The sequence below is a fragment of the Pelodiscus sinensis genome, chromosome 5, assembly GCF_049634645.1.
Source record: "Pelodiscus sinensis isolate JC-2024 chromosome 5, ASM4963464v1, whole genome shotgun sequence".
Lineage (NCBI taxonomy): Eukaryota > Metazoa > Chordata > Testudines > Trionychidae > Pelodiscus > Pelodiscus sinensis.
The window spans coordinates 65896818-65916544 of record NC_134715.1 but is presented as its reverse complement, the minus strand read 5'-3'; the positions used below and the strand labels follow the sequence as shown (position 1 = coordinate 65916544).

General features: G+C 41.7%; 1 protein-coding gene across 3 annotated transcripts in view; it reads left to right on the top strand.

Annotated features, from left to right (window-relative positions):
• The window catches only part of SH3RF1 (SH3 domain containing ring finger 1), a 163951-nt gene that overhangs the window by 27074 nt on the left and 117150 nt on the right, over positions 1 to 19727 (top strand). For 2 of the 3 annotated variants that reach the window (XM_075931132.1, XM_075931134.1), the window contains exons 1-2: positions 219 to 375; positions 2870 to 3354. In XM_075931132.1, the coding sequence (XP_075787247.1) occupies positions 2968 to 3354 (387 nt within the window). In that variant the 5' untranslated portion in view covers positions 219 to 375; positions 2870 to 2967. Of the gene's footprint in view, positions 1 to 218; positions 376 to 2869; positions 3355 to 19727 lie in introns of those variants that run through there. The other variant, XM_075931133.1, reaches the window with a different exon arrangement.

Genomic DNA, 19727 nt, shown 5'->3' with positions numbered 1-19727 from the left:
TTACCTGCGGGCCCGGGGTGCGCGGCGCTCGTTGCCCTGCGGCACCTGGCGTGGCGGGAGCGCGGCTGCGCCGCGGGCCGGGGGCTTTGGGGCCGGGTCGGGAGCCTCCGCCCCCCGCGCTTGGGGTGCCAGGCGGAGTCGGCGCGGCCAGCTCGCCGGGCGGGGCGGGCTCCTCCTCCGGGGCCGCCCCCTCCCGCCCGCAGCCCGGCTCCCTCCGCGGGGCGTTGCGGTGCCGCCCCCCGCGTCAGCCCCGCTCGGGGAGGGGTGAGGAGCCTCCTCGGTGCCGCGTCGGGAGACACAAGCGGGCAGAGCGCGGCGGCGGCGGCTCCTCCCGGGAACAAAGAGGGGAGGGAGCGCGGCGGCGGCGGCCTGACGGTGAGTGGCGGCGCCTCTGCCCCGCTGGCGGCGGCGGCAGGGTCCGGGTCGGAGGGGTCCGATACGGGGCTCCCCGCCGGGCCCCTAGGAGGGAGGGGAGAGGGCCCTGCGGAGCCCCCCGGTGGTGCGCCCGCCTTTCCCTAGGGGACAGCGGCCACAGCCACCCTCACCCCCGGCCAGATGGGGTGCGGTGCTGCCCCCCCTCGGGCCGCGTCACCCTTTATCTAGACCGGGGTGCCACCCCCCCCCGGTTCGTGTCATGTCCCTTCCCAGGCTCCGGTGGGTTACCGCCCTCCCCCCGCCATGTCTCACCCTCCGCAGATGGGGGTGTGGTGCTGCTTCCCAGGGACTGTTATCTCCTTCCAGTAGAGATGCGTTTTTTCTCATTCCCAAAGGGGTAAGATGCCTGCCCCCGAGATTGTTTTATAATATCCCAGACAGGGATCTGGTGTCACTTGTGCACCCTCCTATACTATGTCTCCTTCCAAAAGAAGGTTGTTGGTCTTCTCTGGATACGGGTACATCACCACACTGCTGCACCCTCCGAGACAGCCCCCCCATCCAAAGGCAGGGATAGATTGTTCTCCCCCAAGTGTGTAATTGATCCCCAGAAGGATTGTCACTTCCCAAGAATGTTCCCCTTTCACATGTTGCCACCTCTCCTCTCCATTGTATGTCCTGCCCCATACATAGAACTGGTACACATGAACGCATATGACCAAATATATAATGCTTGTGCTGTAATAGGGGTGTAAAATTCCGTTTAATTGGCTAATCAAATAGTCAATGAAATTTGCATTGACTATTCAATTAGTCAATAAAGGCGCTTCCACCTTTGTAGCACATTTCAAAGACGAAAGCGCAGGGGGGAGCATGAGTCAAGCAGTTCCCCACTGGTCCTGTGCTCCCCACAGAATTTCAAAGCGGCAGTGCTGCATGGAGCCCTGGGTCAGCTGGGGACTTGGAGTCTTTAGCTGACTCTGGGCTCCCTGCGACATTGCTGCTTGGAAACACCGCATGTGGCCTGGGGCCACTTGGAGACTTCCAGCTAGCCCTGGACTGCACACTGCATTTCAACAGACCCCGGGCTCCATGTGATGCTGCCGCTTTGAGGCGCCCTCTCCACTTCTCTCCTTCCCCTCTTGCCTTGCTGCCTTTTTCTGATACAGGCAGCAAGAGGTTGGGGGAAGCAACTAGTCAACTAGTGTGTCAGCTATCCAATAAGCATTTGCTTGTCGGTTAGTCGATTATTTGTTATTTGTTTATAATGTGTAATAAAATATATTTTATCTCTGGAAATATGTAAGTAACTTAAATTTTACAATGAAATCCAGAGAATATGATTATTAATGTTATTAATGTGAAGATGCATGTAATAAATCCTATACAGGTTTTATATAAAAAGTGAGTGTTCTCCAGGCCTAAAATGAATTTTGAACATATTTTAATGCTCTGTTTCTGAGACAGAATATGTGTGTCTGTTTTTGTGTCTTTGTTTTTCTTTCTCCCTCAATCCTCACAGTGAACTCTAGGAAAGCCTCCATGTACGTAATGAAAACCTGTATTATGTGTCTTGTAGTATTACACCAAACAGCTGTGTTACATAGCATCAGGTACTGGAAGCTTTCTGTGACCAGCTAGCCATTCAAATCATCTGCAAGGGTTTGAGGAAGGGGGAAAGAAAATGTAAATCTTTGTGTATACATGTTACATGTGTATGTAGTGGTAAAGGATGGTGAGCTAAATAAGTGATTTTTCTTGTTTAGTATTCTTGTTGTGACTTTCTGGCAGCTTACTGGTGGCATGCTGGCTTTACTCCTGTTGTTGCATGCATTGCATTTACGTTCTACTATCAGTATTTCAGTACTCGATCCACGATGAAATGATTTTAGTAATAGCTACTCTTTGATGGTGGACCCTTTAGTCCTGTAGAACTACTTGCAGATTCAGGGTCTTATTTTTTATTATCTTTGCTTTATTTCAGTTATGGAAAGGGCAGACCGCTGTAGTATTAAACAAGTTGTAAAAATGTAAATTTATCTATTAGGTGTGGTTTCTCCACACCTTTATTAATCTGTCCTATAAGGACAAATTTAATAAACTCTGAAATGGTTTTAAGAAAACTGAAGGTAGCAGTTAAAAAGAGAGACAACTGAAGTTTAAAAACCTTGGTTGTTACTGTTGATCATCATGTTTGAGCTAAGTAGTTCACTAATGCAGGTAAGATTGTCTTTATAACCAGAGATTATTCTCTGTTATTGCCTTGTGTAAATCATTCATATTAACAGAAAACCTTTAGCTGAATATTTTAAATTATTATTAAACATATATTCACAAACTAATATCTGTAGGATTTTGTCATGGAGATCTTTTTTGATGTTGTTCAGTGCAGGAATCTTGTCAGAGGAAATACTTTTGTGGAATCACAAGAGCTAATTATTTTTCCAGATTATTAACGCTTTGTTCCTTTTCTTTGTTTTCTCAACAATTTCAGAGCAAAGTCTGAAGAGGCATGGATGTTACATGAGTCCCTTTAAGAACTCAGACAGATATGACTTTTACAAAAGTTTATTTTTGGTAAATTAGATAAAAATGGATGAATCGGCTTTGTTGGATCTGTTGGAGTGTCCTGTTTGCTTAGAACGTCTTGATGCTTCTGCAAAAGTCTTGCCTTGCCAGCACACATTTTGCAAACGTTGTTTGCTAGGCATCGTGACTTCTCGAAATGAGCTCCGTTGCCCAGAATGTAGGACTTTAGTTGACTGTGGTGTTGATGAACTTCCCAGTAATATATTACTGGTTAGACTACTGGATGGCATCAAACAAAGGCCCTGGAAACCTGGCACAAGTGGTGGAGCTGGTTGCACAAATGCATTAAGGGCCCAGAGCAACACTGTTGCTAGTTGTGATTCAAATGACCCACAGAGCTCTCAAAGTGGACAGCAGCAAAGAGTACAAGCAAGAAGTCCCCCTGTTAGAGTAAGTATCCACTTAAAATGATAAACCGTACCTACAGGTAACAGTATTTGTTGATGTTGTTGTTGGAATTGTATCTCTTTCTAGACTGCTTCAAAACAGTTGAATAATAACAAGAAAAAAGGGCAGTCTATTTGGTCTATTTTGAAAATGCAAAATAGTATCTGTTCAATTATGATTTAAACTAGGGATGTGACCGTTTAACACTGTAAACAGTTAATCGATAAGCCTGAGCGTATCTGTTAACATTCACAGTTACATGCAGGCTCCCATCCTACTCCTGTAGAACTAGCTGCCATGAAACACTGCTGTCTCTGTTTCAGAGGCAGCAGTACAGGGCGGAAGCTGGATCCTCAGGAGTGGGCTGCAGGAGGGAGCCAGTGCAGGCCGGGAGCCAGCTCCTGACATGCAGTGCCTCCCAGGGAGCTGGCTGCAGTTGTGTGCAACTGTGTAACCACTGAGTTTTTCAGCAGTTACAATTTACACAATTACCTGCATTTTAACATACCTAATTTAAACCAATTTTTATGTGTAACACAAACTTTGAGATACTGTTACTAGGAACAGTGTTCATATTCACTACTTTCTTATACTATATGACCAGTGATTTTCAGGCTATGGGTCACAGCCTAGTACTGGGTCATGGAATGTCAGGCACTAGGTCTCGGTGCTGCAGGGAGATCGGGTGATCAGTTAGAGTGCTTAGGTAGGCTACCTGCCTGTCCTGGCACTACAGACTGTGCTGCAGGCCAGACTTTTTTGGGAGGAGATGGAACGGAGGAGAAGGGGGAGAAAGCGCATGGGGCTTCTCACACTGCCCCTGCCCCAAGCGTTAGCTCTGCACTCACTTTGGCTGGGAATTTGCTGCTGGCTGCTTCTGGGGTATAGCATGGTCTTCGGTGCCAGGAGAGGCAGGAAGCCTGTCTTAGCACCTCTGCTGCACTGCTGACTGGGAGCTGCTCAAGATAAGCCATGCCTGTCCTAGCCCTGACCTCCCCCAAAACCAGAGCCCACTCGTACACCTATAAGCTCTCATCCTCAGCCCCGTCCGAGACCCCGCACTCTAGTCAAACTATGCTAGGTTGTGAGCATCAGCAATTTTCTTCAATTGGGTCATGAAAAGAAAAATCTGAAAACCACTGCTATATACACTTAGCTTTAATCTTAATATATTTATATTGCTAGTTACTGATTGCTGGTGAAAATATTGGTAGCGAAAAGTTTGAATGCATTTTTCTGTTTAAAACTTTCAATTGTTGAGTTTAAAATACATGGGGGGGGGGAAGCGAGAAATAACACGGGATCTTAACAGTCCTGTTCATGCTAAAGTGAAAGTTAAATAACTTAAAGAGAATTGGTATGAACTGATTGTTTGTATAATGATCAATTATTCAGTTTTGCTAAGAATATTATCAGGAAACTACACAATAGTCAGCTTAACTTCTGTGCCAGGAATTATAATGGAACAAATAATAAAGGAATCCATCTGCAAACTAAAAAGACAATAAGGTGATAAGTGACAGTCAGCATGGATTTGTCAAGATAGCTTTCTTCAATAGGATAAACAAGTCTTTTGGTTAAGGGGAAGTGGTAGATGTGCTATACCTAGACTTCAGTAAAGCATTTGATACATTCTTGCATTACTTTTTATAAATAATAGTAAAGCATTTGATGCAGTCTTGCATGACCTTATAAATAATCTAGGGAAATAACAGTATAGATTGGGCCACTATAAGGTGGGTGCATAACTGTATGGATAACCGTTCTCAGAGAGTTGGTATCAATGGTTCACAGTCATGCTGGAAGGGCATAACAAGTGGGGTTCTGTGGGGATCAGTTTTGGGATGAATTCTGTTCAATAGCTTTATCAGCCATTTAGATAATGGCATAGATAACTTTATAAATATATTCAGATACCACCAAATTGGGAGTGGTTGCAAGTACTTTGGAGGATAGGATTATAATTCAAAATGATCTGGACAAACTGGAGAAGTGGTCTGAGGAAAATAAGGTAAAATTCAGTAAGGTCAATTGCAAAGTACTCAGAAAGGAACTATCAGTTGCACACATGCAGAAAGGGAAGTGTCTGTCTAGGAAGGAGTACTGCAGAAAGAGATCTAGAGGCAGGGCTGGATTAAGGGGACAACTGCCCGGGGTGCCAACCTGGGGGTGGAGCCGCGCATATGCCACATACCTGGGTGTGAGGCACCCCTTACCACTTCAATCAGGCACCCCCCATAGGTTGGCACCCAGCAGCAGGGCTGCGCATACGCCGCACACCCGGGCGTGTGGCAGTGTATGTGCCACTTGCCCGGGGGCGCAGCGCCCCTTACCATGTCAATCAGGCGCTGCGTGCCCGGGGGTGGGGCCATGCATGTGCCGCATGCCCATTGCTTGGGGAGCAAGTATGGCTCGGTCCAGCACTGTCTAGAGGTTATAGTCGACCATAAGCTAAATATGTGTCAGCAGTGTGACACAGTTGCAAAAAAACCAAACATCATTCTGGGATGAGGTTCATAAGTAAGTCACAAGAAGTAATTCTTCTGCTCTGCTCTGCTCTGCTCTGATTAGGCTGCAACTAGAATATTGTGTCCACTTCTGGGCACCACATTTGAGGAAAGATGTGGAGAAATTGGAGTAGATTCAGAGAAGAGCAACAAAAATGAAGAAAGGTCTAGAAAACATCTCTTTGGGAAGACTGAAAGAACTGGGTTTGTTTAGTTTGGAAAAGAGAAGACTGAGAGGGAACATAACAGCTTTCAAGTACCTGAAAGTGTGTTACAAGGAGGAGGGAGAAAAATTACTCTCTTTAGCCTCTTGAGGATAGGTCAAGAAGCTTAAATTCCAGCAAGAGAGATTTAGATTGGATATTAGGAAAAACTTCCTAACTGGAATAAATTGCTAGGGAGGTTGTGAAATCTCTGTCATTGGAGTTATTTAAGTGCAGGTTAGATAAACATCTGGTAGGCATGATCTAGATCAGAGGTGGCCAATCATTTTTAATAGGGAACCACTCTAAGATTTTGGTAAGCAGTCAAGGGCTGCACTTCTGTGGAGGGGACATGGAGTCTGGGATGGGGGGTGGTGTGTAGAAGGGAGCTTGGGATAGAGGAATGGAGTGTGAGAGGGAGTGTGGGGTCTTAGATGGAGTTTGGGTGAAGGAAGGGGTTATGACCTGGGGCTGGGTCTTGGGGTGCAGGCCCCAGGAGGGGTTATGGGTGCAGGAAAGGATTCTGGCCTGAAGGAGGGATGCAAGAGGGGGTACAGGGTCAGGGCAGGAGTTGTGACCTGGAAGAAGGGGGCAAAAGGGGTACAGAGGGTTTGGGTAGTGAAGTGGGGCAGGGGAATTGGGTTCAGGGTCAGGGAGGGGTATGTGCACAGGAAAGGATTCTGGCCTGGGGAAGGGGTGTAGGAAGAGGTAGAGAGTCTTGGAGGAAGTTGTGACGTAGAGGAGGTGGGGAGAGGGGATACAAAGGGTTTGGGTGGTGACCTGGGGCAGGTAGTTGCAAGGAAAGAGAGGATGCTCTGACTGGGAGCGCTTACCTAGGTGGCTCCTAGTCAGCAGCTCTGCAGGAACCTGAGTCAAGCTCCCAGCCTGTGTGCTGGGTGGGTTTCTCCACATGGCTGTGCTCCAGCACAGGGAGAGAGGAGAGAGCAAGGGGAGAGGGGCACTGAGGGAACTTCATTAGCTGCCTTTGCCTCAGGCAAAACTTCTCATCTCCTATTGGCTGGAAACTAGCCAATGAAAGCTGAGGGAATTTGCTACGGGGCAGGAACAGTGTGCAAAATTTTGTCCTCCCTGCCCAGACTGCATTGCAATTAGCAGTCTGCTGTTTAGAGAGGCTGCAGCTGCTTTCTTGTAAGTGTGCCCACTAGCTGCAACTTATACATCCCTGATCTAGATGGTGCTTGGTCCTGCCGTGAGTGCAGGAGATTGGACTTGATGACCTCTCAAGATCCCTTCCAGTTCTAGTATTCTATGATATTTTGTGTTGTTTGTCACTTGTTAACTCTCACACTAGAAATTGATTTTATTCTAGATTGTTCTGTGTTCTATTGATTTTTTTTTCTGTAAAAACAAGTATTGCAATCTCATTTCCATAAATTTCACGTAATGGTTGTTAAGTGTCTAGAAATTCTTACCTCATAGAAGCCAATGGTGTTTTTGCCTTTCACTTTGGAGCTAGGATTTCACCTCTATTTAAGAACCCTAGAATTGGTAGTGTTTGATAATTTCCTCTCTATTTTTTCACTTTATTTTTCAAAGGGCTGATTTTCTAACTATCTTTTATAAATTGTTCTACCACTTAATGGGTTGGCTACTTACTTTTGATTTTTTTTTCTAATTTTTTACTTTTGATTAGTATGATAAGGATTCAAGTTTTCTTTCTTGAAAACTAAACTTCGATTACAGTGAACCCTCGTTTATCGCGGTAGATAGGTTCCAAACCCGACCGCGATAGGTGAAAATCCGCGAAGTAGGGACATGTATATTTAACATGTATACAGCGAGCCCTCGCTACTTCGCGGTTCGACCATCGCGGATTCACGTATATACATAATGTAATGAAAAAAGTCCGCGAAGTCGTGAATCCGCGATGGTCGAACCGCGAAGTAGCGAGGGCTCACTGTATTTGGTAGTTTTGTATTATCAGTGAGTACATGGAATAGTCTCTAAGGCTGTGGTCTAGACTACATGCCTCTGTCGTCAGAGTCATGTAGATTAGACACATAGGCAAAGGCAAATGAAACCGTGATTTAAATGATCAGCTGTTTGTCGGCTCAGCGCGGCAGCCATGTAAATTTAAATGAAGCCACGATCATTTAAATCGCAGCTTCATTTGCCTTTGCCAAAACAACAAATCGATGGAGCCATGTAGTTTAGACGTACCCTTAATTATTGAATTTAATAACTCTGTATGATTTTGATTTTCGAACATATATATATGAAATCCATGCACTGAGTATTGAACGTATTGGCTTGTTCCTCTGTTTCTGTTTTTTTTCTTGGCATTTGTTCAATTTGGAGAATCTTACATGCCCTATAATCAAAACTTCAGGAGCTTAATTTATTATGATTTCTCTTAGAACCAGAAATTGAGATTATGAGCTGTCTGATCCAGCTTTGTTTTATCTAATGACAGAGTAGATTAGCTTTTTTTAAACGTTTTTGTTGTGCATTTAATGAATCTTGTACATGCAGAGCTTCTGGATATGAATTGAAACTGGCTTAGTAATTTAAGTGCTTACCTGTATGAAGAATGCTTTGTATTTTGAGAAATGGCCCGATGAAGTAGCAGGAAGGGATTTAAGTATTAGTTTTAGTGAGTTGTTGTTTACTTCAAGTAAATCATCTATATATTACATTTTCTTTGTGGAATCAATGACTAGCACTGGGTAACTTAAGTCCTATTTACCTTAATTACTGGTATTTCTCAGATACCACTTAGGTACAAACAGTCTTGAGAATATAATTCGTATGGATTCTTTCACCAGGTTTTGTATTTTGCCTCCTTTATTGTCTAATATTTACATTATGATTTTCTTTAGAAATTTAAACAAGTAATTTATGTCATTCTCTGTAAAGTGTTGCTTGACTTGTAATAAGTACAGATATTGGTGAGGTAAAAAGACCGAAAGGGTGTAGCAGTTTGTATGCATAAAAACTGACCTTTGTGAAGAAACAATAGCAGTTACAGAAAAATCCCCTAATCTCTCCCAGAACTCAAAACAATTTAACATTACCTCCATCAGCTACCAAAAAACTTAAATTTCAAAAATAAAAAATCCCATATAATGTCATTCTAAATCCACACATTTAAAAAGCAATATGTTTTATCAAGTAAGAGATTTCTATTTCATCAATGTGCTGTGAACTTAAGTGCTCTTGGTGATTTTTCAGAGGTTTATGAGAAAAGTAATATTGAATATTCCCTTTTGAATTCTTCTTTAGGTTTAAATGTACTACAGTATCCTTATGATGTACAACATTTATGTTTCCACATGTTGTGCGGAGCAGAAAGTGATAACATATGGACTGTTACATCATTTTATTAGTTATGTTATACCCTGTGCCATTATAGTTGTGACCATGTGGTTCCCTCCATGCAGTTAACTGACATTGAATGAACAGTATGCTGCACACTTTTTTCCAGAGAGCTAACGTTGCCTGTTTGACATAATATGGACGTTCCTGTTTTACCTTTTGTGTAAGGGTTGGGAAGGATGAATCGCAACCATGCATCCATTCCGGCGCATAAGGACTTTTTTTTGGTGGAAAGGAGGAACATGAAAATCAGGTGCTTGTTCTGGGAAGGGAACAACTATCTAATTTGTCCAAAAAATAAAGAACAGAAGTTGAGTGAGAGAGCATAGAAAATCTATCAACTGAAAACACTAGAAACGACAATTTATGTAGCTGCAATGTTATGTTGAATGCAACTGCTGTGTCAGAAACTGTAAAATAGGGGTGGCTGTGCTGCAAATGTATCAGAAGGCTTCTTTACTGGACACAATTAGTAGATTTCTTGAACTATGCAATTTTTCTAAAGGGAAACTAATAAATGAATGTTGTTACATTAAACGTTTCAGGGAATGTTTAAAATGTTTCAGGGGCTATAAACACTTGATTTTTTTTTCACTTGGTATAATTTTAAAATTCTTCCTGGAATTTGTGAGTGCATGATAGAGATGTATACATGCTCCGTTGTTCATTTTCCAAGGGATTTCTGTTTTGATAGTTTTCATGGTGGAGACTATTGTACCTTAGCTGAATATACAATATAATCTACACCAACTGCTCAAAAATCAAGTCAAACTCCAAAACAGTATGAGATCAGTTTTAAAATCAAGAGCTTTTAAAATAATAATAAATGTTAGGGCACACATTTTCCAGTCTCTTGCTCTTTGTAACCATGAGAGTTAGACATCTTTTTAAAAAAATGAAAGCTAAAATTGTCTCCTGATTCAGATGATGAGACTTAAAGAAATTATTAAAATTGCAAGAGTTAGCATCTCCAGAGTTAGAACTGCTCAGGAGATGCCATAGTATCCTATTACATGTCTGTGAGTAATATTTACCTTGTACCCAGCAGAAAAGGTGCTGTTTTATAAATGGATGAGTACCTGCATAGCAGTCTAGGAGCACTGGTCTTTGAATTCTCTATGTTGTGGGACAAGGAACATTCTGAAAACTAGTAGGAAATAAAAATGCTTTTGTTACTGGAGACCTGGTAGTGATCTCCTATATTTACTTTCCCGTAGCTGTCCATCTGTCCTTTGGTGTGTTTTTTTGTTTTGTTTTGTTTGAGTAGTTCTGATATCACCGTTATTTGTTTGAATTTCACCAGACATAAAGCTTTTAGACTTAGAAATTTCTTTTTAATTTGTCCCATTATATTTCATTCAGGTTTAGATAAGCTATAAAGTATTAAACCCCATCATTTCCATTCTCTCTTGTGTTATTAAGGAAAAAAATTGGCAGCATGCTAAAATATTAATGAACACAAACATTCTGAAGAGGTGGACCCACATTGCCAAATCACCATTGGCACATGCTACACTGAAATACCTGGGAGCTGCAGGGAGGGAGGAGAATGAGTGAGGGCCTCCCTCCCAGCCCCACACTCTGGGAATGGCACACAGCTCAGCATTCCTATTTCCTGCTCTTGGGCTACTATATAATGAGGCAGCTCCACCTTCTGGGAGATAGGGAAGGCTGGGCTCCCCTAACAACTAGTTGCACTCAGTACAGGACACAAGCAAACCTTCCTCCACCTCAGATAACAGCTAGATTGCCAGCTAATTGAATTATTGTTGTGGTAGATGTCTATTCTGAAGACCTTGCAGGGAGCAGGGGGCAAACCTTAATAATGGCGTATGTTTGCAGGGACGAGGGGAGGTTGCATTGAAGATAATAGAATTTGTTTTTGCCTTTTTTTTTAAAGGAATGTTGTTTAAGTTGGAAAGTGCATGAAATTTGGGAGATGCCAGATTTCTGGTAATTCATGCAACTTTAGTTTTGCCCATCCAGCACATGGGCATTATGGTAGTCTTCAATTGTAAGATCGTTTACTGTGTTTTTTGACAGTCTCCTTGACTCTTTCAATGTACATTTGATCCTACCAAGAGACAGTCAGATTTACACAGGCAACCAAAAATTTGGTGTTTCCTAACACATGAGTGTGTAACTCTGCAACCTAAATTACTTGGGTGTTTATGATGGCTGTATGTTTTAGAATGTGTGGAGTGTGTGATGAGATCGTGTTCTGTAAATTGTGACATGTGGACACTCTGCAACTTTGTCCCTGAGACAGATGTACATGAATATTCAGAAATGAAAATTACAAATTTAACCAGACTCTGTTGCCCAATGTATGCTTACTTTTCTTTTTCACACGCTCTTAAAAAAAAGTAAAACAGTGTGTTTCTCTTAAGGTTTCTTTATTAGGTATTTATGAATTCTGAAACTGAGCAGATAATTCTTCACTGAGTTGTATTTATACAACTTTAATGACAGTGGTATCTATGGCTGTCAAACTGTTTATTGTGCTGTCATGACGTGTTTCCTTAATGAGCAAAGGGAAAGAATAGGAAAATGATCTTTATGCTATATCAGTGGACTGACATTCAGAACTTAGAGGGTTGCTACAGACTTCCTTTATAATCTTTAAAAGAATTCAGGTTTCTTTGTGCTTCTGTTTTTAATCTATAAAATAGGAATGATAATACTTCTATTGTTTGGGTCATTGTTTAACTTGTATGCAATATGGGGTAAAGTTTGAATCTTGCTTTCCAAATTGGCTATGAGGCACTATGTTAGTAAATACAGTTCACACTTTCAATATGGAGATTGAATTGCAGTGTAACCTACAGATTGCTACAGAGATACGTTCACAATATATTTTCTGTGCTATAGATTGTCCTGTAGCTTGTGTTAAATTATTGTAGGGCTTTCACGTTGTCTTTGGACAAGTAATAGTAAATTAGTTAAATAGCTCAGCAAGAGGGAGGCAGATTTTTGCTGCTGCTTTAGAATCGACCATATTTTTTGGCTTGAAACATTTGTGCTTGACTGCAATACTAGTATGATCATTGTTTTTTTGAAAATGAATATGAAAAAATATGCTATGAATGCAGCTGCTAATACAGAAATGTTTTATTCATATACAGCAATTCCTCATTTAACACTATAGATGCGTTTCTGAAAATGTTCGTGCTAAGCAAAAACGTGCTATGCCGGGTCAATTTTCCCATTAAAAATAATGGAAAAGGTGGGGGTTGAGTTTCAGGTGGTGGTGACAAAGTCAATTTTCTGTTGGTGCTGGGTCGTCAATGTCAACATTAGGTATCTAGCAACACAAGTCGCCGCGATTTGTTAAAACACAAAGATAAACGCGAGTGAGTGGAGGAGCGCTGTGACCATGTGTATTCATCCACTCATGTATATTACCGCTGTTTTCACCAACTTATATTGCTGCGTGAAGTAGTCCACCACTTGATTATTTTTATGTTATTTCCGGGACAGTCGTGTTATTCGAAAAACAGTCCCTAAAAAATTGTGCTCTTGCGAAAACATGTTAAGCGGGCACGTGTTAAACGAGTAATTACTGTACTTTGATTCTTGATGACAAACTTTAACTGTATGCTTGTCTTAATCAGTATTTTCTTGTTGAAATTGCTGATTAGTATTATCCAATTATTTAGAATATAGTTATGTTTTGAAGTAACTTTTTAATGTAACTTGACTATTATTTTGTTTGCAAATAACATACTGAGTATGTGGCATTCAAAAATATTACATCTCCTGTGTTTAATTGTTTTTCTGGCTATCATTGGAAAGATGCTGTTGCCTGAACAAGCACATCTCACTGGCTGTCTTATTCATTATTTTAATATTTCATTATCACTTCAGGCTACCAAGAGCTTCTGTGAAACAAGCAATAGTTTATACTGACACAAAATAGTATTTTTTCTTAAAATATGGCCAACAAATTAGCAGGTGTGGTACAGATTACTGCTCTGTACAAAAAGTTTGATACTTCAGAGACAGTGTTGTCACTATCAAAAAGGAGATTTAAAAATTTTAAATAAATTATAAGTTTATAAATATATTAAATATATCCATAAAAGGGACATTTGTAAAAAGAAACTTTTTTCTGTTTTTTTTTCTCATTACTGTAGAATTTAGGTGATATTGAAAATGCCTGGATTGACAAGAAGCTGGTAAAATTAGTCATGTCATTGAGTGAGTTATTTTATGTGTGGTGTGTATCTTATTTCTAAATGCATATAGCAGCAGCAGAAGCAGAAAGAGCTGGGACTTCAGTACTGGGAGAAAGAGGAAAAAATCGAGTGTATACAATACCGTTTACGAACCCCCGTCTCTCCCAACACACAAAGGCTACGTCTACACTACGAGTTTTGCAGGAAGAGGCAATGCAAATTAAGTGCGGATTAGCATTTTCTAGCTTCATTTCCATAATCTCTTCCGATCTGTGTTTGAGCAAGGGATTTTTGCACAAAAACAAACAGTGTGGACATTCCCTTTTGTGCAAGATCCGTATGCCTACCAAAAAGGAGGTATTGTAGTTGTACCCACAGTCTGGGTCCTGGGCAGTGCCCTCTGTATGGTCTTGGGGAAAAAACTACAGAGAGGAACTATCCAGAAACTCCAGCTCTTTAAGAGTTGCTGCAGAAGCAGCCAAAACCAAAGACTTCAGGCATTCAGAGAACTTTCTACAGTTTTGACTGAACTTTCTCTGAACAGTGCTTATTGGCTGTTTGTACTCTCTCTCTCTCTCTCTCTCTCTCTCTCTTCACCTTAGCTTTATTCTTAACTTGCCCTCTCTTACACTTTTCTTCCCTGCCCTAGCCACCTCATCTCCTTTGTTAATGTCTCCTCTCTCTTAATTTTTCATGTAGTTTTATCCCCTCCTGCTACATAAATAAATTTTAAAACACCGAAATAACATGAAGGATGCAACTGTTGTTCAATCTGTTGTCTGTTTATTCTTTTCAGCTACCGTGTTTTATCCCTAATGTATGTCACTTCAGTAATACTAGTAGGAAAACAAATATATTGCAGGCCACACTATACATAGATCCCTGATGGGGCCACATGCTTCCAACCACTGCTGTAGATCTTTGGAAAGATACTGTTTGTTGTTCTATGTTTGTACAGATCCTAGTACAATGGTGACCCATTCTTTGTTGGTCCTTAAACACTATCATAATAAACATGGTTAATTAGTAAAATAAGTAGCTTTTTTGTCTTTGTGTTTCAGAGGATGGATGTGGGAGTTTCCCACTATAATTTGTAGAGTAGTGTCAACTGGTGTATGGATGAAAAGCAGTGTATAAAATTAACATTTAATATTTTTGTCTGTATTGCATATTTTTCTTCATCCTGTTTAAAACCATTCTTTTTTGTAATATCCAACTTTGTCTTCAGGAAGAAACCTATCCTGCGTGACATGGTATGAATGTCTCAAAATAGTTATTGGTTAACTTTTTCTAAGGAGGTTTCTTTGGCATTATCCGGTCCAATTATCAGAATACACTCCACCCTAAAGGGACAATGTCTGACGTGCAGTTTAAAAAAATAAAATTGCCAGTCACTCATGTACCTCAAGCAATCTGTGACTACAGCACTTATGGCTTTCTATTATATGAAGTTAAATTACTGTAGAAATATATGTTCATACGTTTAGCAGTACTAAAGAAAATCAATTTTTGTTTTAAGTGATGAGTTCTCAGCTTTAGCTCAGTTTTTAAATCTGTCAAAATAGACATTTGTATCAATGACATCAACCCATTTTCATATTTTGATTTTGATATATGAGCTTGCACTTGGAATGTGTTTGTCTGCCCTTTGCACCCTATAAATGCGCATGATTCTTTAGAAAGTTCACATGCAACATCACATTGATTACTCAGCAGATGTTCAAAGTACAGTTTTATAATCTCAATACAGAAATATTTGTTATGCATAAATACATTTTGATAAAAGTGCCTTGCTCTCTCTGAAGTAAAGAAAATCTGTGTCACCTAAATTATTTATCTGCTGCTAAAAATCAAACCAACCTTAAGGCAGTAAAAATTTCCACTGGATTGCATATACAGGCAGTCCCCGGGTTACGTACAAGATAGGGACTGTAGGTTTGTTCTTAAGTTGAATTTGTATGTAAGTTGGATTGGGGACGCCTGGGGCAGAGCAGCTTGGGTGCTGCCGGGTTGGTCCAGTAGTGCTGAGGAGCGGCGCTGCAGGACCAACCCGGCAACGCCCCAGCAGCTCAACCCCAGGCGTCTCGGAAAGAAAAGCCTGGTCTGCTGGGGGGGGCGCACTAGCTGTGCCCCCCCCCCCGCCAGGAGACCAGGGAGACTCAGGTGGCGGGACCACCAAGACGCGCCGCGGTCCCGCCCACATCCTTCACGGCTTTGCTCCGCGTCTCCCAGCAGACCAGGGAGACGCGGAGCAAAGCCGTGGAGGACGCGGACAGCAGGACAGCCCAGATGCGCCGCGGCTGTACCGCTGCCTGCGTGCTCCGCGGCTTTGCTCCGCGTCTCCCAGCAAACCAGAGAGACATGGAGCAAAGCCTCGGAGGACACCAGCAGCGGGACAGCCGCGGCGCGTCTGGGCTGTCCCGCTGCCCGCATGCTCCGCGGCTTTGCTCCGTGTCTCCCTGGTCTGCTGGGGGAGGGCTCCCCTCCAGAAGACCAGGGAGATGCGGAGCAGCTTTTCTCGCCCCGGAGGATGCAGGCAGGAGGACTACAGAGCATCTGGGCGTCCCGCCGCTCGCGTCCTCCGGGGCGAGAAAAGCCCCATTCGTAACTGCGGATCCGACGTAAGTCATATCCACGTAACTCGGGGACTGCCTGTACCTGAATCATTCAAGAGCAATGGAACAGTTTTTTGTACTGATGGTATTCTTTTGTAAGAGAAACCACCTTTGTTCCATGTCACTGACTCATTTCTTATAGGTGAGGTCACTCTGCTCTAGGTATGTTGTTCCTTTTTTATAAAAGGGAAATGAATACCGCACCCTTTACATTCCATTTCTCACAGTCCGCAAAAGAAGCTTAAAATGTACATTAAAAGTTTTTTTTCAATAATTAAAGTCATTTTTGCAGGCACTGCGAACCATAAATTCACAGAAATGCTGTGTGTTAGGATTTTAAAAAAACCCTATTGACTACTACAAGATTTTTGAGTTGTTTAAATAAAGGAAGAGAGACTGGTCCTTTTTTAACACAGATGTAATGGCATAAATATTGAATAATTTAAAATGACTGCTCCCAGATGTTAGTCACAATATACTAACATGATTATTTAAGTATGTACACCATGGCTACGTCTACATTGGCCCCTTTTCCGGAAGGGGCGTGGTAATTTTTGAAATCGCAATAGGGAAATGCGCGGGGGATTTAAATATCCCCCGTGGCATTTAAATAAAAATGTCCGCCGCTTTTTTCCGGCTTTTCTAAAAGCTGGAAAAGAGCATCTACACTGGCCCCGATCCTCTGGAAAAAGCGCCCTTTTCCGGAGGATCTTATTCCTACTTCAAAGTAGCAATAAGATCTTCCGGAAAAGGGTGCTTTTTCCGGAGGATCGGGGCCAGTGTAGACGCTCTTTTCTGGCTTTTCTAAAAGCCGGAAAAAAGCGGCGGACATTTTTATTTAAATGCCACGGGGGATATTTAAATCCCCCGCGCATTTCCCTATTGCGATTTCAAAAATTACCATGCCCCTTCCGGAAAAGGGGCCAATGTAGACGAGCCCCATAGGATACACAGTCTTATTTATATCTGGTGTAGAAAAACTGAAAAGTTGACAGTTTTTTAAAAAAAATTCTTTAAATCAAGTAAGTCTGAGGTTAAAAGATAATCAAAGAATATCAGATGAGTATCTAATAAGTAGGGCATAGCTGTTCTAGAAGCTTATTTTCAATAAGCACAGTAAAGACAAAGGTACTAGAATATGGTAACATAGTTTTGAATTTGAAGTATATGCAGCTTTTACACTTGATCTTTGAGTCTATGAATAATAAAATCAGCTTCATTTCATGGATCTCTCTCTCTCTACATTTAAATGACAACTCCATATTACTTTATGCTGCCTTTTTCTTTTCTTTCCAACTACTAACAATTGGGCACCTCTTCCTGCTCATCTGGAATGGTGTCTTTAGAAGAGTCCACAAATCCCTGTCCCTACCAGCGTGGTTTAACCATTTTAAAAACCTGTGTAACTTAAAGTTTTAAATGAATACCCTATTTGACTTTGTTGGCTGCCTTCTGGTAGTCCCTTAAAATGTATTATTTTACTAGTGATAGCAATAGGTAAGAATAAGAGCAGCTACTATTACTTTTTCTACGCCAGAGCTCCCACCCCTCCAGAGTTGCTACTTGTGGTGCTGGAATAGGGGAAGATGTTGATGAAGAGGTTAGTGTAGATAAGGAGTTAAGATTAGTACCTGACCAGTGATTTAGCATGTTTCACATAGCATACAGACTGGGTAACATCTTTTCTAATGTGTTAGACTGATGCCCCGTATCTTCTACACATTTTCAGACCCTGACTCCTTATCTGAATTTCCACAATTCACTTTTGTTGATCTCCCCCAATTTCTGTAGGTTAATTAAGCATTTATGTTAAATAATAGCTATGGTATTTTTGTGGTTAATACCTACAATTTTAGTTATATTCTCCCCACCCCCCCCAATTTATCCTAAAATACCGATCAGATTTATTTGTGGTTTCATGTTTCATACCAATCACCTTTCCTATAACAGGGCTTAATTATGTGAATTGCTGTCACTTACCTATTAGTTCCTTATGTCAAGCTACACCTTAGTTATGCTCAGCAACCTATCATACTTGCTTTGGGCCTGCTGTTTGTCACTTACATCACTTTTTTGATCTAATCCATCCCTTTAGTGATCATAATTGGCCAGATCTGTAGCCTTGTATATATGTACATGTATATGCAAAACTATATACAAATGTCTATTTTGACAGATTTAAAAACTGAGCTAAAGCTGAGAACTCATCACTTAAAACAAAAGTTGATTTTCTTTAGTACTGCTAAACGTATGAACATATATTTCTACAGTAATTTAACTTCATATAATAGAAAGCCATAAGTGCTGTAGTCACAGATTGCTTGAGGTACATGAGTGACTGGCAGTGTATATCGGATAGGTTCAGAAGTTAAAATAGGAAAAGAACAAGATAAAAATTACTTAGAATAGTTAGGGCTATGTAGCACTTTAAAGACTAACAAGATGGTTTATTAGATGATGAGCTTTCGTGGGCCAGACCCACTTCCTCAGATCAAATAGTGGAAGAAAATAGTCACAACCATATATACCAAATGATACAATTTAAAAAAAAGAACACATATGAAAAGGACAAATCAAATTTCAGAACAGGAGGAGGATGCGGGGGGGAAGGAGGAGGAAGGTAAATGTCTGTGAGCTAATGATATTAGAGGTGATAATTAGGGAAGCTATCTTTGTAATAGGTAAGATAACTAGAGTGTTTGTTGAGATCCACGCATAAAGTGTTGAATTTTAGAATAATTTATGCTATGTGCCGAAAGTATCCGTCTGCTATGTACATTGGACAAACGTCTCAGACACTTCGCCAAAGGATCAATGCCCACAAAACAGATATTAGACCGGATCACAAAGAAAAAACAGTTTCTTGCCATTTCAACCAGAAAGGACATTGTCTCAACGACTTAATTACCTGCATCCTGCTTCAAAGACTTTTAAATCTGCACTTGAAAGGGAATCCTCTGAACTGTCATTCATGCTAAAATTCGACACTTTACGCGTGGGTCTCAACAAACACTCTAGTTATCTTACCCATTACAAAGATAGCTTCCCCAATTATCACCTCTAATATCATTAGCTCACAGACATTTACCTTCCCCCCCCCCATCCCTCTTCTGTTCTAAAATTTGATTTGTCCTTTTCATATGTGTTCATTTTTTTAAATTGTATCCTTTGGTATACAGTAAACTTCCGATAATCCGGCACCTTAGGACCCAGGGGGTGCCGGATTATCAAATATGCTGGACTATCAGAAGGGGGGGCTATGAGGGGTCTGGAGTGGGGTAGGAGGGGATGCCACCCCAGACCTCTCATAGCCCCCCCCCCCCTTATGATAGTCCCGCTCTGCCCCAGGCATCCCTGATTTAGCCGCTGCTGGTCAGTTTCAGCAGCAGCTGAATCGGGGATGCCTGCAATAGAGCAGCTGGGGTGCTGCCGGGTTGGTCCCGCAGCGCTGAGGGGCGGTGCTACGACACCAACCCCGCAGCACCCCAGCTGCTCTGCCCAGGCGTCCCGATTCAGCCGGCTGCCCCAGCACTTCTG